The sequence below is a fragment of the Pelophylax lessonae genome (assembly GCF_965119305.1).
Source record: "Pelophylax lessonae genome assembly, chromosome: 2".
Taxonomy (NCBI): Eukaryota; Metazoa; Chordata; class Amphibia; order Anura; family Ranidae; genus Pelophylax; species Pelophylax lessonae.
Window position 1 is genome coordinate 144,594,266 of NC_138769.1, and position 25,503 is coordinate 144,619,768.

The 25,503-nt window shown below is 47.3% G+C and overlaps 1 protein-coding gene across 2 annotated transcripts in view; it reads left to right on the forward strand.

Annotated features, from left to right (window-relative positions):
- The window catches only part of CLUH (clustered mitochondria homolog), a 256,366-nt gene that overhangs the window by 106,236 nt on the left and 124,627 nt on the right, over nt 1-25,503 (forward strand). For both annotated transcript variants that reach the window (XM_082246213.1, XM_082246212.1), the window contains exons 8-10: nt 9,847-9,994; nt 10,070-10,162; nt 10,970-11,664. In XM_082246213.1, the coding sequence (XP_082102339.1) occupies nt 9,847-9,994; nt 10,070-10,162; nt 10,970-11,664 (936 nt within the window). The remainder of the gene's footprint in view (nt 1-9,846; nt 9,995-10,069; nt 10,163-10,969; nt 11,665-25,503) is intronic.

The window sequence follows — 25,503 nt, forward strand, 5'->3', positions numbered from 1 at the left end:
GGTGAACCAGCAAAAGTCATTTCTGGTTCCCACCCAGAGGCTCGAATATCTGGGTCTAATTCTAGACACAGTCAGGTCAAGAGTTTTCCTTCCGGTAGGGAAACTCCGGAAGATTCAATCAGCAGTCCAGTTGTTACTATCCAACAGCTGGTCTTCTCTTCGAACTTGCATGAGGGTTCTGGGATTGATGGTGGCTTCCTTCGAAGCAGTCCCATTTGCCCAGTCCCATACCCGAATTCTTCAGCAAGAGATTCTTCTCAGATGGAATCGGAATCCGGAATCCCTGGACAATCGGATCCGATTGAGCAAACAGACCAGAGAGTCTCTGGTCTGGTGGCTTCGGTCTCCGATGCTCAGCCAGGGAAAGTCATTTCTGCCAATATATTGGACGATAGTGACCACGGATGCCAGTCTATTCGGATGGGGAGGAATTCTCGGTCAGTTATCTGTCCAGGGACTTTGGTCCCTGGAAGAATCCAGGTTGCCGATAAATGTATTGGAATTGAGAGCGATCAGACTTTGTCTGATTCACTGGACCGAGCAGCTCCAGGGCAGCCCGGTTCGGATCCAGTCGGACAACGCCACGGCCGTGGCTTATGTCAATCACCAGGGGGGCACCAAGAGTGCCCGAGCGGCCAAAGAAGTGGCTTGCATTCTTCGCTGGGCGGAACGATTTGTTCCAGCTATCTCTGCGGTGTTCATTCCGGGGGTGGAGAATTGGCAGGCAGATTATCTCAGCCGTCAGACTCTGGATCAGGGGGAATGGTCCCTCCATCCAGAAATTTTCCACCAGTTGTGCCTACGGTGGGGCACCCCGGATGTGGATCTGTTGGCATCACGATTCAACAGGAAAGTACAGAGATTCGTGGCTCGCTCCCGCGATCCTCTAGCAGACGCACTGATCGCCCCGTGGGGGCAATACCAGCTAATGTATGCCTTCCCTCCTCTCGGGTTACTGCCAAGACTTCTTCGCAGGATAGAGGAGGAAGGAATTCCAGTAATCCTGGTAGCTCCGGACTGGCCTCGCCGAGCTTGGTACGCCGACGTGGTCAGACTGGTGGCGGACATCCCATGGAGACTTCCTCTCAGGGAGGACCTACTGTCTCAGGGACGGATCTTCCATCCTGCTTTACGATCGCTGGCTTTAACGGCCTGGCTATTGAGACCCAGGTGCTGAAGGACAAGGGATTGTCAGCTTCAGTTATTCCTACTCTAGTTAAAGCAAGGAAAGCGACTTCCAGAAAGATTTATCATCGTACATGGAAGTCCTACATTGCATGGTGTGAACCTCTGGGGTTCCGTCCACGGTCTTATTCGGTTAGCCGAATATTAGCTTTTCTGCAACAAGGGGTTGAGCAGAAACTGGCCTTGAGCACTATCAAGGGTCAGGTCTCCGCATTAGCTATCTTCTTTCAGAAGCCTTTGGCTACTCATTCCTTGGTGCGGAATTTCATCCAGGGGGTGCGACATCTGGCTCCGCCAGTGCACGCGCCGTTACCACCCTGGGATCTTAATTTAGTATTGTCGGTTCTTCAGAAACCTCCCTTTGAAGATATTAGGGAGATTCCTCTACCTACGTTGTCCCAGAAGGTGGCCTTCTTGGTGGCTATCACTTCTGCACGCAGGGTGTCAGAACTGGCCGCTTTATCTTGTCGTTCCCCATATCTGGTGGTTCATAGAGATAAGGTGGTTCTTCGTCCGAATCCATCCTTCCTACCAAAAGTGGTTTCAGAATTTCATCTGAATGAAGAAATTGTATTACCTTCCCTGTGTCCTAAGCCCAGTCATCCTCGGGAGTTTGCTTTGCACTCCTTGGATGTGGTCCGGGCGATCAGGGTATACTTGAAAACGACAGACTCGTTTCGCAAGACGGATTCACTTTTTGTGATCCCGGATGGACCCAAAAAGGGGTTGCCTGCATCTGCCGCGACTATTTCCAAATGGATCAGACAGACGGTGGTACAGGCTTATTCTATTAAGGGTCGGGAGCCCCCGTTCCCTGTTAAGGCGCACTCCACTCGGGCACTTAGTGCATCATGGGCCTTTCGCCATCAGGCGTCAGTGGTCCAGGTGTGCAAGGCGGCTACCTGGTCGTCGGTGCATACCTTTACAAAACATTATAAAGTTGATGTAATGGCATCGTCTGATGCCTCGTTTGGCCGCAAGGTTTTGCAGGCCGCCATTTGAGGAGACCAGTGGTCTACTCCGAGGGTTTTTTTCCGTTGGAAATTTTCATTTGAGTCTCATTCTTTGTTTATAATGAGCCTTTAAAACTTCTAGTTTGGCACCGGTTGGGCCTTCTAGATTGGATTTTGATTTCGGTCAATCCCACCCCTCATTTGTGGCACTGCTTCTGGATGTCCCAGTTCTTGTGAATCAAGAAGACTACGTCTGTCAATGAGCGACAGAGAAAATCGGATTTTTGTAAGATCTTACCGTAAAATCCTTTTCTCTTAAGCTCATTGACAGACTTAGTACCCGCCCCTCTATCATTGAGTTGGGTTGGGTTAAATTCTCTGTTGCTGCTTTGTGACAGAACTGATGCCTTGTAGCAGAGAGAGGGAGGATATACCCTCAGGGACTGCCCCTAAGGTGGAGCCAGAACGTTTTTTCTTTCTGCCTAGTCCTGCTCCTGCGGAGACAACATAACCCAGTTCTTGTGAATCAAGAAGACTACGTCTGTCAATGAGCTTAAGAGAAAAGGATTTTACGGTAAGATCTTACAAAAATCCGATTATTTTTCACATTTTTATATGAAATTCCAAAAAAAAAAAAAATGTAAAAATCAATTTTTTAACATTTTAGGCCAATTTTTTTTTACCATATGTTTGGTAAAAAAAATTGCAAAAAGCGTATTTTGATTGGTTTGCGCAAAAGTCATTGCGTTTACTAACAAAGGGAAAGATTTTTATTTTTGTTGTTTTTTTTTTTAACGCTTAATGGCGGCGATCTGCAATTTTTATTTATTTTTTTTTTTTTGCGGGACTGCGACATTGTGGCGGACAGATCGGACCCTTGACTGACATTTTTGACACTTTTTTGGGGTTACCAGTGACATTACTACAGTAATCAGTGCTATACATATGCACTATTACTGTAAAAATGACACTGGCAGTGAAGGAGTTAACTTTATTGGAGAGGGAGGGGTTAAGTGTGTCCCTAGGGGCGTGTTTCTAACTTTGATTGGCTGTGGCTACTAGTGTAAGAACAGAGATCAACGGTCCTATATAGTAGAACCGTGTGATCTCCATTCTTACACAGGGAAGAATGACAGGCGGCTTTGTTTACATTAGCCGCCTGCCTTCTGGTGTAACGGAAGATCGCGAGTGCCCGGCGGACATCGGGTCCGCCGGGCACACACGCACGCGGGGGGGGGGGGTCTGTGACCGAGCGGGAGCGCGCCCGCTCCCTAGAGCCTCACAGGCTAGTGACGTAGCCCTACGTCGCTTTGCCTGTGAGGGGCTGACTGCCGACGTAAATCGTCGTGCGGCGGTCGGCAAGCGGTTAAATGAGAAAAGATTCTCTTTGAGGGTGTATGTTGTTTTTAGGTGAGCTCCGGTTGTTCCTGGTTGAGCTTCATATTACCTGGTTGGCTAAGGGTTTAGCCTTTCGGGAATTATGTTCTTTCTTTGCTTTGTTTTTCCCACCCCTCATGCAAATACTGCTTTGGGACGTCCCCAATGGTCAAGAAGATATGGAGCTGCGTCTGTCGAACGATTGATGGATTTTTGACTTAACGTAAAATCCTTTTCTCTGAAGTTCATTGACAGACGCAGCACTGACCACCCTTTTTATGAGTGGGATGGGTTTTTTTTTCTTCTAAACACTGCAACACAGCTGAGGGCTATAGCAGAGTGTGTGTGTTTATGCCTGTAGGGACTGCTCCATAGGCGTAAAGTTTTTTTCTGCCTAGGGTCCTACTCCTGTAGGGGTCAGCATAACCCAATGGTCAAGAATTTATGGAGCTGCGTCTGTCAATGAACTTCATTGGCTGCCGAAAACACCCTCGATTTTTGCTGTGATTTTTACCGTGCTTATGGTGTGTTTTTCTAAAAAAAAAAAAAAAAAAAAATTCATCAAGAATGCAACACGGGTGCGTTCTTGCTGCGTTTTCAATGCATTTTAATGGGAAGGTGCATTTTTGGTGTGGTTTTCTAACTGACCAAATATGCACCAAAAATGCAGCAAGCAGGATTTTTAACACCGCTTCAAAAGGTGCAAATAATGGACGACAATAAATTAATTTTCATTTAAATTCATGATACTAATTAAAAGTTGAATATAGTACAATTATTATAAAATATATATTTCTCTGTCGCTCATTGACAGATGCAGGACTCATATCTTGATATCAGTAGGGTATTGCTGCCCCCTACAGAAGTAGGACACTAGGCAGAAAAAAAAAATTCTGGCTACACCTATGGGCAGTCCCAGGGGTATACCCTCTCTCTTCCTGCTATAGGATGTCAGTTTTTCTCTGCCTAGTCAGGAGTAAGGACCGAAGTTCCTTGCTGGGATCTCTGGTCCTGGCAAGCTTTTTTAGAAAATTCCTTTTTTTTAGCTAGTTTTATTATTCCCGTGTCCCATTCCGCACCCCCACCTGTTTGCTACCTCCCCGCCACGGGCCACCATTTTCTTGTAGCCTCCATGTGCTTTGCATGGCGGCGGCCATCTTGGTACACCCAGCTCGTTTTTCTTCAGTGCTAGAGCCACTGTGTGGGAGTTCCTGGAGGCGTATAAGGGGGTGGGGGTGGAGCCCCTCCTTAGACCTGGTCACACCGCTCTGCAGGCATTCCTTTGAGAGAGGACGATCGCTGCTGACACGTGCTGCTGAAGACACTCTGGGCCTTCTGGTGCATCTTGCTGTGGGCTGGTGAGCCTTGGGGGTTCTCTCTCTCTCTCTCTCTCTCTCTCTCTCTCTCTCTGCTGGGGGTCTCTAGGCACGCTGCCTGACCACTTGGGGGCGCTGTAGCGCTGGGGGACATTTAAAAAAAAATATTTCTGTTTTTTAAAATTTTGCTAAAGGGTTCCTCTGGTGTACCATGGACCCTGCTGAACATGTGTCCCCACCTGATCCCCTCGAGGTGGCCGCAGGGCCCTCCGGTTCCCAACTGACTATAGATGCACTTTCGGTGGTCCTGGAGTCGTTTGTGTCCCGGGTGGAGGTGGCCTGTCAGGGGCGAGGTGCTAAAAAACGCCCTCCACCTACCCCTGCCTCGTCTGAAGCCTCAGAATCTAAATCAGTCACTGCTGACTCAGGTCTCCCTTCCGGGTCTACTGCCTTGCGCCCCGTCTCCTCGGATAGTGAGGATGACCTTTCTGCCTCCGCTGTCACGCAAGACAAGGCGCTGGTGGACGCACTGATTGTGTCTGTCCGTGATACCCTAAAGATGGAGGACGCAGCTGCGACTGATACGCAGGTTGCTTTTGGCACTCGCAAACCCTCCAGGGTGACAAAGGTTTTTCCTTTTCCCGCATGCTTTGGCGATATCATTAAGAAAGAATGGGACCGTCCGAAACGCTCCCCTGGGATGCCTAAGAGGATTGCTAGGCGCTACCCTTTTGAAGAGTCCCTCATTAAAAGGTGGACGGTGCCGCCTACGGTGGATCCACCGGTCTCCAGACTGAATAAAGCTACTGTGATCCCGGTGGAGAATTCCCCGTCCTTTAGGGATCTGGTTGATCGTAGGGTGGAGCCCGTGTTCCCCGCACTATGTTCTCCCTAGCAGGGTCTGCCTTAAGACCATTGTTTACCATTGCCCTGGTTTTGCAAACTTTAACGGAATGGGCTAAGTTACTACGCCGTGACCTGAAGGGTAGACCCCTTCCCCCTGCTGTGTCAGAACTGTTGGACCAGATGGTGCAGGGGCTGCAATTTGTTTGTAACGCCGCACTGGATACTGCTCCAATGCTGGGGCGTTTGTCTATTTCGGCGGATCAGGCTTCAAAGAAAGCCTTGACTGATCTCCCTTTTCAGGGGGATCGCCTGTTTGGTGCTACCTTGGATGATATTATCAAAGGTCTCACTGTGGGCAAGAGCACCTTTCTCCACCAGGCTACCAAGGGTAAAGACCCTTGTCGCAGACGGAGACCCTCCTTTTCAGCACACAAGTTTTTTTTGTTCCTCTGGATCAGTCGACAAGGCGAAGCCCTTCAAGGCCCCCTCGGGGGGTTCCAAGCGACCCTGGCCTGGAAAACGGATATCAAGTTCTTCCAGACCTGAGGACAAGGCCACTTCGGCCTGAAGGTGCGCCCCCACCCATGTTAGGGGTGGGGGGACGTCTTTGCCGGTTCCCAGGTCCGTGGCTCTCCGGGATTCAAGACAAATGGGTTCACAAGGTCATATGGTTGGGGTACAAGATAGAGTTTCGATCAGTTCCACGGGTAAGGTTCTTCCCTTCCAATGTGAGGCTGTACCCGGATCGCTTAGCGGCTCTGTTGGAGGCAGTACAGGACTTGGCACAACAGGGAGTAATAGTTCCAGTTTCGTGTGGGGAACTTTTTCCGGGATTTTACTCCAAATCTGTTCACAGTGCCCAGGAAGGAGGGCAAGGTACGTCCAATCCTGGACTTAAAGGCGCTAAATTTTTTCGTACAGGTGCAAAAATTCAAGATGAAATCCATTCGCACGGTGGTGGCCTCCCTGCATCAGGGGGACTTTCTGGCCTCCATAGACAACAACGATGCCTACCTTCACATTCCCATTTACGCAGGACACCAAAGTTTTCTGCGCTTTGCAGTGGGAGAGGACTATTAGTTTGTGGCATTACCCTTTGGTCTCGCCTCTGCTCCCCGGGTCTTCACAAAGGGTTTGGCTCCGGTTCTGGCGCTGTTGCGGCAACGTAGGATTATCGGTCCTAGGTCAAACCTATGTGAAGATAAAAATATGGCATGTACAACAGTGTTTCTCAACCTTTTTTTCAGTCAAGGCACCCTTTAAAATTTTATAGACCATTTCAAGGCACCCTTAAAAATTATGGACAGTCTTGAGGCACCCTATTCTAAAATGTAAAAAATTATTCTAATAGCTTTACACAATGCAGCAACACCCACTCGTAGAACACCCAGTGTTAGAGGTGATTTATTGTTTGAAAGCAAATACACTTTTGTACACTGGTACTGACTAGTATTCCAATGTTTCTCTTCCTCAGTTTTTTTCAATTGGTCAGCTAAAGTCACCCCAGTGCTGAGGGAGAGGGGCAAAGGAGGGTCAAACAAGGATGCTTTGGAGGCAACAGATATCCTCCTTATTAACCACTACATTCTAGGAGGGCGAACAATGACGTCCTACCAGAATCACGCTTCCCACGCGCCTTTTGCGGCACGCACACAAGTTTCCATGCCGGACCCGGCCCATCACAGATCGTGGTAAAGGGCCAATGACAGCGGCCCTTTACCACATGATCGCTCCTTCCAGCGATCACTTGTCAACAAACCGGCGCACGTCCTGTTCATTTCTCTTCTCTCCTCACACACTGTACACAACGATCGGTACAGTGTGCGCAGGGAGAAACCGTAGCTGCACTCCTCCTCTGCCGCCTCCTCTGCGTCTCATCTGCGTGTCTCATCTGTGCCACAACTGTGCCCACCCATGCCACGTCAGTGCTCATTTGTGCCACATCCGTGCTCATTCGTGCCACATCCATGCCACGTCAGTGCTCATTCGTGCCACATCCATGCCACGTCAGTGCTCATTCGTGCCACATCCATGCCACGTCAGTGCTCATTCGTGCCACATCCATGCCATGTCAATGGTCATCCGTGCCTCATCCACGCCACGTCAGTGGTCATCCGTGCCTCATCCGTGCCACGTCCCGAGGTCATCCGTGCCACATCAATGCCACGTCAATGGTCATCCGTGCCACATCAGTGGCCATCCGTGCCACGTCAGTGGTCATCCATACCACATCTGTGCCACGTCAGTGCTCATCTGTGCCACGTCAGTGGTCGTCCGTGCCACATCCATGCCATGTCGGAGGTCATCCGTGCCACATCCATGCCATGTCGGAGGTCATCCGTGCCACATCTGTGCCACGTCAGTGCTCATCTGTGCCACATCAGTGCTCATCTGTGCCACATCAGTGCTCATCTGTGCCACGTCAGTTGTAGTCAGTGGTCGTCCGTGCCACATCCATGCCACGTCAGTGGTCGTCCGTGCCACATCCATGCCACGTCAGTGGTCGTCCGTGCCACATCCATGCCACGTCAGTGGTCGTCCGTGCCACATCACTGCTTATCAGTGCCCTACAGTGCCTCACAAAATTGTAATGGGAAGTCAGGACATGACGGTGCTCCCTGCATTTGGGCCTCTGTATGTGGTCAGGCTGTGTAAAGGTGTCACACATGTGTTATCGCCATACTCAGGAGGAGTAGCAGAATGTATTTGAAGGGGGGTCATTTTTCCTATGTATATGCTATGTGTTAGAAATATATTCTAAATGGACAACTTTGTGTAAAAAAAAAAAAAAAAATGCGTTTTCATTTTCTTTCCACATTTTCCAAAAACTTGTGGAAAAAAATGACATGTTCAAAAGATGCATTATGCCTCCTAGATTATGTGTTGGGCTGTGTGCTTTCCAAAATGGGGTCATTCTGTGGACGTTTCCATTGTCTTGGTGCTCCAGGGCCTTCAAAAGTGTGATAGCTTGTCAGGAAATTATATGTATAATTTTTGCTCCTAGAACACCTGGAGATGCTACTTGGATGTTGGGTCTCTGTATGTGGTCAGGCTGTGGAAAAGTACCACCCATGTGGTATCGCCATACTCAGGAGGAGTAGCAGAATGTATTTTGGGGTGTAGTTGCAAGTATCCCTATACAGTGTGTGAGAAATAACTTGTTAATATGACCATTTTGTGAAAAAACAAATTAAGCAAAAATCTTCATTTTGCAAAGAATTGTGGAAAAATATTACGGCTTCAAAAAATTCACCATGCCTCTTACTAAATACCCTGGAATGTCTACTTTCCAAAAAGGGGTCATTTGGCGGGTATTTGTACTTTACTGGCTTATTAGGGTCTTAAGAAATGAGATAGGCCGTTAGTACATCAGGTGTGATCAATTTTCAGTGATTGGCACCATGGCTTGAAGACTCTATAACCTTCACAAAGATCAAATAATATTTATTTGGGTTATTTTTACCAAAGATATGTAGCAGTATAAATTTTGGCCAACATTTATAAAGAAAAATTACTAAATTTGCAAAATTTTAAAACCGAAACTAAGAAAAATGCATTTTTTTACAAATTTTTTTTGCTCTTTTTACATTTATAGCACAAAAAATAAAAAACCCAATGATGATTAAATACCACCAAAAGAAAGCTATGTTTGTGTGAAAAAAGGGACGAAAATGTCGTATGGGTACAATGTTGCATGACTAATTGTCATTCAAAATATGAGAGCACTGAAATCTGAAAATTGGTCTGGTTAGGAAGGGGGTTAAGTGCCCAGTGGGTAAGTGGTTAACTGATGAAGTCATTGGTGGTTAGGATGGCAGTGTTTATAAAGTTGTAATGGTGCATAATGAAAACCCAGGGTCTTTGTGGAACTGAAAGGCCGGCTTGATCCACCGGCTGGCTTGTATACAATTTTTGATCAATTTTTAGGCATTTTGCCAAGGCACTCTTAAAGAAAACTTAAGGCACCCTGGTTGAAAAAGGCTGATCTACAATATAGTCACTTGTCCTTAAAGTCAGACTCTGGAGCTGTCATCCTTCTCATACTGGTAAAAAGATTATGGAAGCTTTTTTTTTTTTTTTTGCTTGTTTTTTGTACTTTGCGTAAAGTTTTTAGCAGATAGTTTGTTTAATTACTCTTTTATAATGTAATTTTGTCTCCTTCCATACAGAGTTCAGAGACACCCCTTTGAGCGCATTGCTACCCCATTCCAGGTATACAGCTGGACTGCTCCCCAAGTGGAACATGCCATGGACTGCGTTAGAGCAGAAGATGCCTATACATCCCGCCTGGGGTATGAGGAACACATACCTGGACAGGTGAGTTTCCTTGAACATTTTTATGTTTTAGCCACAGTATCATACTCTTGTCATATTTATGTCATATTTATTCAGACCAGAGATTGGAATGAAGAACTGCAGACAACAAGAGAATTGCCTCGGAAGAATTTACCAGAAAGGCTTTTGCGAGAGAGAGCTATATTCAAGGTAATATCTACTGTATGTTTGAGGTGTGCCTCTCTTCATTCACATAGCCTCCTGAAGTACTATGGTTGACACTTTTTGTATGTGAAATGACTATTTAACAAAATCATTTTTGAATGTCTTTTCTGGCTTTTTCCAACAGCCAATAAGAAGAAAGAGGAAAACTTTAAAGTGAAATTAAAGCCATCATACTTACCTCCTCTCTAGCGGTCCAGGTTCCTCGCCAAAGCCAGCATCTTCCTGGATGCTGGTCTTCAAGCATCTCCATTGGCCAGCAATATTCTGGCACACAGTATGATGTAAGCTGAGCTGTGAATGCACAGCCCTGTTTACATGCCAGAGACTGCAAGCAAGCACATATTACTTTAGTCCTGCTTTAAAAAAGCAGTTCCACCTTCTGAGTGGGTAAAGGACTACATGATATACATGACTACATATATACCTGATCAAAAAACATTTTTTTGCTGCTCTTCACCATAATAAAGAACGTACATACAAAACAATCATACATTTATTGAAGGGATGGTAATGGACTTATGGATTTATGATACTGCAATGCTCCCCTATTAACAAAAAGTGTGTAAAAGTAGATTTTTTAATCTTAGTGGCTCTTTTCCTAAAAAATATTTTGCTTTTTACCAACTTTTTTTTTTTTCATCACCTTTCTCTGTACCATGTATTTTTCTTTTGACACAGGTTCCAGAGGTGGGTAAAGAGGTATTGTGTGGTCTGTCATAAAATCCAGCTAAAACTGCATTGTTATGAGACATATTTGATTTTGCATCTAACTTATTTTGTACTTGATATCAGGTCCACAGTGATTTTACAGCAGCAGCTACCAGAGGTGCCATGGCAGTTATTGATGGTAATGTCATGGCCATCAACCCCAGTGAAGAGACAAAGATGCAGATGTTCATCTGGAATAACATTTTCTTCAGTTTGGGTTTCGATGTCCGGGATCACTACAAAGATTTTGGTGGAGACAGTGCTGCTTATGTATCTCCTACAAATGATCTTAATGGAGTGCGGACATACAATGCAGTAGATGTGGAAGGACTGTACACTTTGGGAACGGTAGTGGTAGACTATAGAGGTTACAGGGTTACTGCACAATCCATTATTCCAGGGATATTGGAGCGGGAGCAAGAGCAGAGCGTCATTTACGGGTCGATTGACTTTGGCAAAACTGTTGTATCACACCCAAAGTACCTAGAACTGCTGGAGAAAACAAGCAGGCCACTCAAGATTTTAAAACACAAAGTCCTAAACGACAAAGATGAGGAAGTGGAGCTGTGCTCCTCAGTAGAGTGTAAAGGTATCATTGGTAATGATGGACGGCATTACATTTTGGATCTTTTACGGACTTTCCCCCCAGACCTTAATTTCTTGCCTGTAGAAGGTGAGGATATGCCAGAAGAATGTAAGAAAATGGGCTTCCCCAAAGAACACAGGCACAAACTTTGCTGTCTACGGCAGGAGTTGGTGGACGCTTTTGTGGAACACAGGTAAATTTCTCCTGCTTCTCTGCATGTGGATATGTTTTATTTGTTGGAAATGAGATTAAAATGTTAAGCCATAAATGCATTATGGCTGCAGGATCATATTATTTCTGTCCAATCTGGGGTTAGCAGTGGAAAGTCTTACCTCATTTGTAAACTGCGTTTCCTTTAGCAGTTACTAAATGATACTTTGCAAAACTAGTGTGACTTTCGTCATTTAGAAGACCGTATTGTTGCCTGATTTGTGTGCCTTGTTACCATCTTATCTGTATGAATGAATTATCCTGTTCAACTTGGGAAACTTGCTTATTTTAAGGGATCTGTCAGATTGGAAAATGTTCATTTCTATTTCATTCATTGATGGACACAGCTCCTTATCTTGACATTTGGGTTATGATGCCCCTACAGGAGTAGGACACTAGGCAGAAAAAAGCTTGACTATGCCTATGGGGAAGTTCCAGGGGGTATACTCCCAATCTCAGCTATAGACATTTAGTTTTTTTTCTGCCTAGTGAGGAGTAAGGATTCCTTTCTGGGATCTCTGGTCCTGGCAATTTTTTTTCTTTTTAAATGGAATTTTTTTCCTATCTTTTAATATTTTATTCCTGTGAGTATCTATTATCAACTGCTGGACTGTGCGATGGACTGAATAATCTAGATCTAGAGGGTCCCCCTAGTCTGGCCAGCGAGCGCGTGCAGTCCTCAGCTCCGCGCTAGGTCGGCCGCAACATAGCCCCACTGGACGGGGCTGGCCTGCGGGTTAAACTCCTCATGAAGATGCATATAACCTGGCCTCGGCCTGAGTCACAGCGTTCCTCCTGGCTGACATTCCCCCCTATTCCGATGGAGTGGTGGTCTGTCAGGAGCGGTGCCGACCCTGTTCCTGGTATGGAAAGAAGCTGTCGTTCCCCCCCCCCCCTTCTAACCCTGGAGGTTTTTGGGGTGGACCTGGGCACCTCCCTGGGATGGTCGGATGGGATGGTTCCCCTCCTTCCCATGCAGCATCCCCCCCTTCTGGGTTTGCGTCTACGCACCCTGCTTGCTCAGATAGTGAGGATGATTCCTCTGCTCCTCTAGCCACACATGAAAAGGCGCTGGTGGATGCGTTGATTGTGTCAATGTGTGAAACTTTAAAGATGGCTGATGCTGCGTCGGAGGCGCCAGTCCCTTTTTGGCACCCACAGGCCCTCCAAGGCGGCGAGGGCGTTCCCCTTTCCCGCCTACCTTGATAATATTGTCACTAAACAGTAGGGATGCACCGAATGTTCGGCGGCCGAACATTATTCGGCCAAAAATAGAAAAAATAGCACTTTCGGTGTTCGGCCGAATAAGTCAAAAGGCCGAATAATTTTGTGCCGAATAATAGGGCTGAACGATAGTCGATATGATATTGACTATCGTTCTGTGGCCGTAGGCGATATTCATATCGCCGAGGTCACGATATTTACAGGGGGAAGGGACTCGGAGGAGGACAGGAGGACTCTCAGACTTCCGTGAAGCCGGGACACTTCAGCGGTGAGCATACATTACTCACTCGTGCACTGCAGCCCGCCCCACACATTCAGTGAGTCTTACTCTCCTCCCTAGTTTTTTCAATGGCACATTCAGGAAGCCAATCACGCCGTGATTAGCTGCACAGCGAACCAATCACGCGTGCCTGCACACCTGATTGGTTCCGCTGTGCCTCTACTCACGGCGTGATTGGCTTCCTGAATGTGCCATTGAAAAAACTAGGGAGGAGAGTAAGACTCACTGAATGTGTGGGGCGGGCTGCAGTGCACGAGTGAGTAATGTATGTATGCAGCTGTGCTCCTTTCCAGGCTCCTACTAGTCCACCTCCAGCCTCCTACTACCACCACTATGAGAGACTGTGTCACTGTATAATCTGATCGAGTCCACACTGACACTGACTGACTGTCACTGAGTAATTGATGTTACCACATTAACCCTGACCTGCCCAGTGCCCTGTATCTGCAATTAAAATTTACAAGGCTGCCTGCATGCTTCCTGATTTCCATTCCCAGCATCCTTCCCAATCCCTACAGTGTCACTAACATTAACCCTGTGGTACAAGGCTGCAGTGTGCACTGAATCCCATTCCCTACAGTAACATTTAGGGAGAGAGAGAGACATGAGAGGACAAGAGAGAGAGAGGACAAGAGAGAGAGAGAGAGAGAGACATGAGAGGACAAGAGAGAGAGAGTGAGAGGACAAGCGAGAGAGAGAGAGAGACACGAGAGGACAAGAGAGAGGTCAAAAAATTGGCAAAATAAATGGAAAAAATGCGAAACACCCCGCGTTCAGTATTCGGCCTTTGGCCAAACATTTTATTATTATTCGGCTTCGGCCAAGAATTTCATTTCGGTGCATCCCTACTAAACAGTGGGGTTGTCCAAAGTGCACCTTTGCGGTTCCTAAGAGTTTTGCTATGCGGGATCCTTTTGAGGATTCCTTGCTTAAAAAAGGGAACGGTCCCACATGTAGTGGACTTACTCGTTTCCAGTCCCTGGCCTTTAAAGACCTGACTGATAGGAGGTTGAAGGCTCTAACCCGCCATATGTTTGCTGTGGCTGGTTCAGCACTTAGGCGGGCATTTACTATCGCCCTGGTGTCGCAAACTCTGACTGAGAGGGCTAAACTTTTACGCTGGGACCTGGACGGGGAACAGATTCCCCCTGCCTTTGCGGAGCTGGTGGGGCTACAGTTTGTCTGTGATGCCTCTTTGGATGCGGCTCCCCTGATTTCCAGACTGTCTGTCTCAGCAGTGGTACTTCGGCGTATTATCTGGCTGAAATGCTGGTCTGCGGATCACACTTCTAAGAAGGCCTTAGCTGATCTCCCATTTGTGGGCGATCGCCTGTTTGGAGCTTTCTTGGATGACATCATTAAGGGCCTCACAGGGGGGTAGAATACTCTTTTCCCGCAGGCTTCCTAGCACGAGGAGCCCCGTCGTAGATATTTCTTCTTGGCTCATAAAAGGCTTTTTTTGTCCCTCAGGGTCTCAAGACAAGGAATCTAAGCCCTTCAGAGCCTCCACCGGAGGTTCCAGGAGGACCTGGTCTGGTAAGTCGCAAGCAAGCTCTTCCAGACCTGTGGACAAGGCTCCCTCTGCATGAGGGGCGCCCTCACCCGTATCTGGGGTGGGGGGTCGTCTTCGCTGGTTTCTGGATCCGTGGACCTCTCTGGTAAAAGACAAGTGGGTCCGCAAAGTCATTCGGTCCGGCTAAAATATTGAGTTTAGGTCTTATCCTCCGGAAAGGTTCTTCCCTTCCAACCTGTGCTTGTCCCCAGATCTCTTACGGGGTCTCTTTGGGGCAGTGCAAGACTTGTTACTTCAAGAGGTGATTGTGCTGGTTCCTACTTTTCAGGGGTTTTACTCAAACCTATTTACAGTTCCCAGGAAAGAAGGCAAGGTACGTCCAATTCTGGGCCTCAAGGTGCTAAACTGCTTTGTGCTGGTAGAGAAGGTAAGAATGGAGTCCATTCATACAGTGGTGGCGTCCCTACATCAGGGGGATTTTCTCGCCGACATCAAGGATGCCTACCTTCACATTTCAATATGTGACGGTCACCAGCGCTTCCTCTGCTTTGCCATGGGCAAGGAGCATTATCAGTTGTGGCGTAACCCTTTGGTCTCGCCTCCACTCTTCACGAAAGTGTTGGCCCTGGTACTAGCATTGTTGCATCAGTGGGTGATTGCGGTACTGGGGTACCTGGACAATCTTCTGCTAGCTGAGTCTCCGACTGCTCTGATGGACAAATTGTAGATTGCTCTGCAAACTCTGCGGGAGTTCGGTTGGATTCTGAACCTTCAGAAGTCTGCTCTGGTTCCGTCCACGAGACTGGACTATCTGGGTCTGACTCTGGACTCGGCCTCAGCCAGAGTTTCTTCCTCTGGAAAAACACCAGAAATTGCAGGAGCCAATCAAGCTTCTTTTGTCCAGCAGACGGTCATCCCTCCGGGCTTGCATGCGGGTGCTGTGCCTGATGGTGTCTACCTTCAAGGCGGTTCCATTTGCACAATTCCACACGAGATCTCTGCAAAGAGAGATCCTTGGGAAATATGACAAGAATCCTCAGTCTCTAGACAATCTGATCCTGCTGAGACGGGGTACGAGAGGGTCCCTGATCTGGTGGCTTCATTCCTTGGCACTTCGACAGGGAAAATACTGTCTCTGTTCTGAACGGTTGTCACCGCGGATGCCAGCTCTTCCAGGTGGGGAGGTGTCCTCTGCACAGATTGTGCTCAGGGGGTCTGCACTCTTTCAGAGTCCAGAATGCCAATCAATGTAATGGAACTCGATCTGAGCGATCAGAATTTGTCTGAATCATTGGACATCTTCAGGGATGTCTGGTATGCATTTAATCAATGCCACAGCTGTGGCATATGTCAATCACCAAGGGTAAACAAAAAGTGCCCTAGCGGTTCGGGAGATAGCCGTTATTCTAAGGTGTGCAGAACGATTCGTTCCAGCCCTCTCTACTGTACACATTCTAGGGGTGTAAAATTGGCAAGCAGATTATCTCAGTCGACAAGTGTTGGACCAGGGTGAATGGTGGCTTCATCCGGAGGTGTTCCAACTGGTGGGGTACTCCTGATGTGGACCTATTGGCTTCTCGCCTCAACAGAGTCTCTTGGGGTTCATCCTCGCTCCTTTTCGGTGGTTCACATATTTGCTTTCCTCGGGGGGGGGGGGGGGGGTGTGAGCACCGCTTGGCCCTAAGTACTATCAAGGGCCTGGTTTTGGCCTTTGGTTTTATTTCAACGTCCATTGGACACACATTACCTGGTGTGCACCTTTTATCCAGGGAGCCGCGGTGGGACCTCAATTTCTGTTCTGCAGAAGCCTCGCATTGAGAGTTTTCGGGAGGTTCCCCTGCTTACTTTCCAAAAGGTGGCCTTTTTTGGTGGCTATTACTTCTGCGTGCAGGGTGTCAGAGCTGGAGGCGTTGTCTTGTCGCTCACCTTATCTGGTGGTTCACAGAGATAAGGTGGTTCTTCACCCCTGTCCGTCGGAGGGTCTTTAACGTACACAAAGTCCTGGTGGCAGCAGTCAAAAAGAAATGGCAGGATCCCGAGAGAGCCTTTCTTTTCTAGGGCCCTGAAATGGCGATTTCCTTTTTCTGAGGAAGACGTGTCAGTGTGGAACAAGTCACTGAATGTGGACACATCCTTCTCTCAGATCGCAAGGCAGACAAACCTAGCCTTTAAAGATATAGGCTCTCTTTTTGATCCCATGGATAAAAGGACTGATTCTCTCCTTAACCACTTTACCACTAAGCCTATTTTTGACACTTTTTGTTTACAAGTTTAAATCAGTATTTTTTGCTAGAAAACTACTTAAAACCCCCAAACATTATATATATTTTTTTAGCAAAGACTCTGGAGAATAAAATGTCGGTCATTGCAAAATTTTTTGTCACACGGTATTTGCGCAGCGGTCTTTAAAACGCCATTTTTTTGGAAAAAATTAGAAAAATCACATTTCACTGCATTTAAAAAATACTAAACAGTAAAGTTAGCCCATTTTTTTTGTATATTGTGAAAGATGTCACGCTGAGTAAATAGATACCCAACATGTTACGGTTTAAAATTGCGCCCCCCCGTGGGATGGCGACAAACTACGGTCAATAGAGATCTCAATCTGCAACGCTTTAAATTTATTTAGCGGTTACCAGTTTAGAGTTAGAGTGTAGCTCTTTTTTTTTAAATTATTGCCCACGCTCTGGCGATCGCGGCGATACCTCACATGTGTGGTTTGAACAGCGATTTCATTCACGGCTCGACTTGCGTATATGTTTTTTTTTGTGCGCGAGCTAACGGTGACGGGGGCGGCTAAATTTTTTTTTTTTCCCATTTATTTTTTCTTTTTTTAACTTTTTATTACAGGTTTTTTTTAAAAAAAAAATCTGATCACTTTTATTGCTGTCACAAACAATGTAAACATCCCTTGTGACACCAATATGTAGTGACAGGTACACTTTATGGAGGGATCGAGGGTCTAAAAGACCCTAGACCCCTCCACTACACTTCCCTGTATGCAAAACGCCGAAAACGGCATTTTTGCATACAGCCGTTTTTCAAATCTGCCGCCTTTTGCAGCACAGTAACCCGGAAGTTACGTCATTGGAGACCCGATCGATGCCGTTTCCGGCATTCATCGGGACTCCATCCAGCCGGCGGACGTGCCGGCTGGGTGCTCGGGGCTCCCGGTGGGACGGGAGCCCCAAGCAAAGCCACGGAAGGCGGCGGGAGGGGGGGGGACGTCCCCTCCCGCCCCCCCGGGTAACGATCGATCGGCTCCCGAGCCGCATCGGTCGTTACCGACGGAGAGCCGACCGTCGGCTTCAAACCACGGTACCGGGATGATGCCTCTAGCTAGAGGCATCATCCCGGTATAACCCCGCAAAGTCAGCCGACGTAGGTCTACGTGTCTAGACGTTAAGTGGTTAAAAAGACCTGGGAATCTTAAACCTGCCATGGTTTTGACGGTGGTTGCCTGTAATCTGGAGTACTGGCTCACATTGAGGCTGGCACCTCGAAGGAGGCAATTCTGTCTTCCTTTCCTACGCTTCTATGGGGTGTAGCTTATATTGCAGGTGCACCAGCAGAATCTGTACGCATGTCTGCCAGATCTTCAGCCCTGGCCAATTCAGCAAGGAGGGCTCTTTGGCTTAAGACTTGGCAGGATGATACCGGGTCCAAGGTTAAACTTTGCAGGATTCCCCTTACAGGGGACCACCTGTTCGGCCCGGGCTTGGAAACTGTCCTGGATCGGAAGGCGGACAGGAAAAAAAATCCCTTCCTGTCAAGTGTGGATGCAATGAACAAAGAGGTCTTGCGCTCGTAAAAACTTTTTTGCCCTGAGGGCCGAGGGGCAGAAGAAATCTTGGGGCAAAGGTGCAGAGACCGAGGGGGGGGGGGGCCAAGAAAACTCAATGAAGAGCTGACCTTGGTGGGAAGAAGATTGGGGCTCTGGATTCCCTGGTGCATGTACCTGTACGAATAAAAAGATCCCTCTGGCGGTGGAGAAGAGTCTCTAACCTGTCTCAGGGTCTCTCATGGGTCCCGTCAGTGTCCAGAGTCGTCACTACAGACACAAGTGGCATACTTTGGGGAGCACACTTGGAGTCCCGACTCAAGGGTCCTGGAAAAGCGAAGATTCATGGCGATATTCAAACTGGAGAGAACTGAGAACAATCGAGCTGGCTCTCAGAGCCTTCCAGACAACTACAGGGACACAATGTGCAGGTCTGCTCAGACAATTCCGCAGCAGTTGCTTATGTCAGCCGACAAGGGGGGACACTGAGCAAGCCTCTGTGGGCACTGGCAGAAGGAATTCTTCAGTGGACCGAAGCCCAGGTGCTCTCCTTGTCGCCGGTTCACCTAAAGGGAGAATTGAACCAATTGGCTGACTTCCTGAGCAGAAAAACCTTAAAGGAAGGCGACTGGACCCTCAATCAGGACGTCTTCAGGTTGATCCCTCAGAGATGGGGGTGCTGTGCATGGATCTGTTTGTCTCTCGGCAGAATAAGAAAACGCGGCTTTTCTCCCTGAATAGGTGGGAGGGAGCGCTGGGAGTGAATTCGCTCGCTCAGAGCTGGCATTTCTCCAGATGCTATGCCTTCCCCTGCCTGTACTAATACCAGTGGTCTTGGGGAAGTTTCAGAAGGAAGACACTACCCTGATCCTCATTGGGCCACATTGGCCCAGGAGACCATAATTGGAATCTCACTGCCTGGCTCTGAGGAAGAGTTGCTGAAAAGCAAGGGATTTTCGGATCATTTGGTGGTGACTGCTTGCAGCAAAAAGGAAACGCAGGCCATTTACCTTTAAGACCTGGAAGCGTTTAACAGCTGGTATGCAGAAAGCTTCTTGGATGTTTTTAACCCTCAAGACAATGTGTTTGTTTTTTTTTGTTTTTTTTCTTTCACTACCGCCAGAAAAGTTAGTGAACTGGAAGTGCTTTCTGTTGGAACTCCTTTTCTACAGGTTTTTCTGGATTGTGTTGTGTTAAGGACAGATCCGGCTTTCTTACCAAAAGTGGCCTTGATGTTTCTCAGAGACCAAGAAATAGTTTTAGCAACTTTCTGTTCGAATCCTGTAAGTGAACAGGAGGGTAATTATCATAAGTTAGATGTTAGAAGGTGTGTTCTTCAGTACATGGATCGTACAAAGGAATTTAGGAAGTCGAATTCCTTCTTTGTTCTATTTGCGGACTCTAGTAAGGGTTCTAAAGCCTCTAAGCATTCTTTAGCCAGGCCTATGTTTCAAGCTGGAAGGAGGTCCTGGTGGGTATCAGGGCACATTCCACTAGGGCTGTGACGACTTCCCAGGCGAGAGAGCTGGTGCTACCCCAGAGCAGATCTGTCGGGCAGCAACCTGGTCCAGTTTTTCAATCTTCACCAAGCACTACAGGCTGGACCGGTTGTCCGCTAAAGATCAGGCTTTTGGGTACAAAGTCCTTCAAGCGGTGATCCCACCCTAGGGGTAAGTACTCACTTATCCTCTCAGAGGTGGCTGTCCTGAAAGACGAGGGGGGAAAAACAGTTACTCTTACTGGTAAAGTCTTTTCCAGGAGTCTTTCAGGACAGCACCGTTACCCACCCGAAGAAGTTCTGGACATAAGACGGTCAGAAGAATGGAGGTTGGTATGATATATCTGTCTCCCCAGCTGGCCGGAGGTACTCTTGGAGAACTGAAGGGCACTGGCTGACGGGGTTTAAATCTACATGGTTGAGCCAGTGTTTCCTGAGAAGGAAAGCTCTCTGAGGTGACTGTCCGGAAAGTAAGTAAAAATATAAAACTAAAATAATGTGGTTGCAGAAGTGTGCACACCGTCTTATAACTGGATGTAGCTTGTTCAGAATTAAGCAATCACATTCAAACTCGTACGAGTCAGTACACACCTTCCATCATTTAAAGTGCCTCTGATTAACCCCAAAAACTGTTCCATTAGGTCTCTCCTGACATTTTCTTAGTTGCATCCTACAGGTTTGCGTGGACAAGGAGCATTATCAGTTTGTGGTGCTGACCTTTGGTCTCCCCTCCGCACCTCGGGTCTTCACAGGAGTGTTGGCCCCGGTGCTGGCATTGTTTGAGTCAGCGGGGGATCGTGGTACTGGGGTACCTGGACAATCTTATTCTGCGAGCGGAGTCTCTGAGGGAGTTTGGTTGGATCCTGAAAATTCAGGAGTCTGCTTTGGTTTTGTCCACAAAAACTGGACTATCTGGGTCGGACTCTGCCTCAACCAGAATGTTTCTTCCTCAGGAAAAACTCCAGACGTTTCAGGAGGCAATTCAGCTTCTGTTGTTCAGCAGACGGTCATCTCTCTGGGCTTGCATGCGCGGCTGGGCCTGATGGTGTCCACCCTCGAGGCAGTCTGTTTGCACAGTTCCACACAAGACCTCTGTTAAAATGATTTTGGTGGAATGGGTCAAGGATCCACGGTCTCTAGCGGTGGCTTCGCTCTCCGACAGGGCAATTCCTTCTCCCCCTGTACTGGACGGTTGTCTCCATGGATGCCAGCCTGTCCGGGTGGGCAGGCGTCCTCAGTATAGACGTGCTCAAGCGGTCTGAACTCTGGCAGAGCCCAGACTGCTGATTAGTGTACTGGAACTTTAAGCGATCAGACTTTGTCTGGCTCATTGGACAGTTGTCTTCAGGGGTGACCAGTACGAATTCTTTTGGGCAATGCCACGGCCATGGTCTATGTTAACCTCCAAGGGGGCAAAGGAAGTGTCCTGGTGGCTTGTTAAGTAGCTGGCATTCTAAGGTGGGCTGACTGATTCGTTCCAGCCCTCTCAAACTTCTCTCACAACTCCTGTGCAGGATTCAGGCATAAGGGATTCCGGTCATTCCAGTGGCTCCAGACTGGCCTCGCCTGTCTTGGTAGGTCGATCTGGTATGGCTGGTCGCCAATGTTCCTTGGGGGACTTCCTCTCAGGGAGGATCTGCTGTCCCAAGGACCAATCTTCCATCCTGCTTTAGTCGCTGGTTTTAACGGCTGGGCTGTTGAATGCCAGGTGCTAAAGGTTGGAATTTTGTGATTCCTAGGCTGTTAAAAGCTAGGAAATCTGCCTCTAGGAAGTTTTACCATCGTACGTGGAAGACGTACATTGTGTGATGTGAGTCTCTTGGCGTTCATCCTCGCTCCTTCACGGTGGATCATCTCTTAATCTTCCTTCAATGAAGGGTTGAACAGAAATTGGTCTTGAGTACCATCAAGGGCCAGGTATCGGGTTTTGACAATCCTTTTCCAAAGATCTTTGGCTACACACTCCCTGGTGTGTACCTTTTTTGTGTCTGACATTTGATTCCTTCAGTGCTGACTCCATTGCCGCCCTGGAATCGTAATGTGGTGCTTTCAGCTCTAATGAAGCTTCTCTTTGAAAACATTCAGGAGTTTCATTCTTATGCTTCCCCAGAAGGTGGCCTTCTTTGGTGGCTATCATCTCTGCATGCAGGCTGTCGGAACTGACAACGTTATCCTGTCATTCACTTTATGGTATTTCCCATGGATAAGGTGGTGCTTTCTCTGTCTGTCATTCCTTCCTATGGTGGTCTCTGACTGTCATTTGAATGCAGCTACAGTATTGTGTTGCCTTCCCTGTGTCCCAGGCCTAAACATCCGAAGGAAATTTCCTTGCGTGTCTTGGATGTGGTCCAGGCAATTAGGATGTACCTGGCAGATACGGAGTCTTTTAGGAAGTCAGACACTCTATTTGTGCTCACGGACCTCACAAAGAGTTGTCTGCTTCTTCTGCGACCATTTCCGGTTGGATCAGATATTGGTTCAGACCCATTGCGTCAGGGGTCAGGTTCCTCCTTTCCCTGTTTAGGCGCACTCTACTAAGGCGCTTAGTGTCTCTTGGGCTTTCCGTCTTCAAGCGTCAGTGAGGCAGTGCACATTTTTACAAAGTTTTTTGTAAAATGATTGTGTTGGCATCTGCGGATGCTTCTTTTGGCTGCAAGGTTTTGCTGGCTGCTGTTTAGAGTACCTGGTCCTCTTTGAGGGTGTATTGTTTTTCAGGTGAGCTCCAGTTGTTTATGGTTGAGCTCTGTTACCTGTTTGGCTATAGTTAGCCTTGGGTTTTTTTTTCTGATATTTTCACATCCCTCATGTTTAACACTCCTTTAGGACGTCCCATTGGTTAAGAAGCAGCTGTGTCCATCAATCAACGAAAGAGAAAATGGGATTATTGACTTACCGTAAAATCAATTTCTCTGTTGTTCATCGACGGACACAGCGCCCACCCCTCTGTGGAGTTGGCTTTTTTCTGACACTGCTTTTAACAAAACTGAGTGCCTATAGCTGAGAGTGGGTGTATACCCCCTGGGACTGCCCATAGGCATAGTCAAGCTTTTTCCGGCCTAGTGTCCTACTCTTGTAGGGGGCAGTATAACCAATGGTTAAGAAGATTAAGAAGCTTTGCAAGACCAATAATTGTAGTCCACCTCTAATTCAATTTGTAACCTGTAGAAGTTTTTTGAAATGTCGCCTATGAAAATTTTTAGGTACCGTAGTTTGGCACCATTCCACGAGTGCGCGCAATTTTAAAGAATTACATATTAGGTATCTATTTACTCAGGGTAAAATCCTCTTTCATATACAAAAAATGGGGGTATAAACGTTTTTTTTTTTTTTTTTTTTTTCTAGAATTCAGTAAAGTGTATCTTTTTTTTAAAAAAATTTGCGTTTGAAAAACCGATGCGCAATAACTATGTTACAAATGATTGCAATGACCACCATTTTATTCTCTAGGGTCTCTACTAAAATATTATGTTTGGGGGTTCCAAGTAATTTTCTAGCAAAAAATTAGATTTGTGGCTTACTGTAAAATCCATTTCTCATGTTCATTGATAGACAAAGCTCCTATCATTCTTGACCATTGAGTTATACTGCCCCCTACAAGAGTAGAACACTAGGCAGAAAAAACGTCTGGCTACACCCATGGGCAGTCCCAGGGGGTATACTCCTCCTCCCTGCTTTAGTCGCTTTTTTTTTTTTTTTTTTGTTACAAGCTGTCAGGAGAATAATAACTCCACAGAGGGATGAGTGCTGTGTCCATCAATGAACATCAGAGAAATGGATTTTTCTTGGCTGAAAACCGACTGACTACATTCACCAGATTAGTACTGGAAAATTTTGCATTGCCTGTGTTCCCAGTGTTTCCCTCTCCACATGTAGTCTGTGAGTAACTTGGCATTAGCTACCTCTCTTACCAAAAATCTCAGGTTGTGTGACTTCCCTACCGATTTTTCCCCTATAGGTCGCTCTCCTCATACTATGCATTCCATTGTGTGAGGTAGTTCTCATGTAGTGTGATGACCGATAACCCCACCCCAAAACTTTTCTGTTCCTCATCTTGCAAATTTTTCTGTTTGGAAACACCTAGCCCTTGGTACCCTTCAGGTCTTGGTTCGGCCTTGTATATACTGTTCCAAACACCTTGGCACTTTTACTTTTTGTGCACTCTTTTTGCAAGAATTTTTTTTTTGACCACTGCAATCTTTTGTGTCCTGCTGCTGCATTTTTAAGGTGCCCCTGCCCATATTGAGCTCTCCCCTTTGTTCCAGGGGGTCACTCCCTTAAAAGGTCCCCTTTAGGAATGAAGCTCTCTTCTCTCTGTTGCCCCCGGCAGTCTTATCTCTGCCTTTGATCTTTTTTCTTCATGGGAGCCCACTCCTTTTCTTGTGCTGCATGGGGACCTGTCTGAGTTAGTCGTAACGTGTGTCTCACTTCCTGTTTGATAAAGCATTGTCCGCCTGCTGTACAAGAAGTAGAAATTGAAGGGAATGAAAAGGACCCGAAAGCAATGTTAGAGGAGGCCTCTGAAGATTTCTCACGCCCTGGTTTGTTTACACCTGATGTGTTACGGCTTCATTAAATATGCTTACCAGTATAAACATGCTTCTGCTGTGCACAAAAACATCAGCGTTGTCGCACTTGGTTCTCCTCTGTCTCGCTATGCCCCTTTTGGGTACTAAGAGACATGCTATGTCTAAAAAGAGGTTTCCTGCTCATGAACAAATATAATGGGCATCCTATGGCGATTTGGTTCACCCGTCTAAGAATCCTTGTCGAGCTCTATCCAATTGAAAACTTTTTTGAAGTTCACAAAAAAGTAGTCTATTCCAATAGCTGAGTCTATCATTTCAGTCTTACTGTACTTATAGATGATGATCCTTGATTCAAAGATTCTGCCCGACAGTTTAAGATGCGCCTAACCTCTTTACGACTGCCCGCCGCAGGTGTACTGCAGCTGGCAGCCGCTCCTGCGCAAAGCGCCGTAACTGTACAGCGGTCCCGCCTGTCAGCGGGGAAGCCAATGCAGCGGGCAGGCGGCTCCGATTGCCGCCTGACACCTGCGATCGTTCAGTGCTGAGGGAGAACGGTCAGCTGTTGTAAACACAGCTGACCGTTCTTCTCCTTGGAATGATCATAGAGCCCCTGTAAACCTACTATATAGGAACACACCTACGATAGGATACATGTACTGCGCTCGCTCTCGGGAGTCTAGCGCGCTCCCGCCCCCGCTCGTCAGCGGGGAGGCTGATGCCTGTGTCAGGGGGCTCCGATTGCCACCTGACACCCGCGATCATTCCCCGCTGAGAGAGGACGGTCGGCTGTTGTAAACACAGCTGACCGTTTTTCTCCCTGTGATAATCCTAGAGATCATGTGATCCTGCTATATAGGATCACGTCTCTATGGTCATTTCACAAGCCATGGCCCCCCCAGTTTGCATCACTCCCCTAGGCTCACATTTAACCACTTGATCACCCATCATGTTAACCCCTTCCCTGCCAGTGTCATTATTTCAGTAAAAGTGCATATTTTTA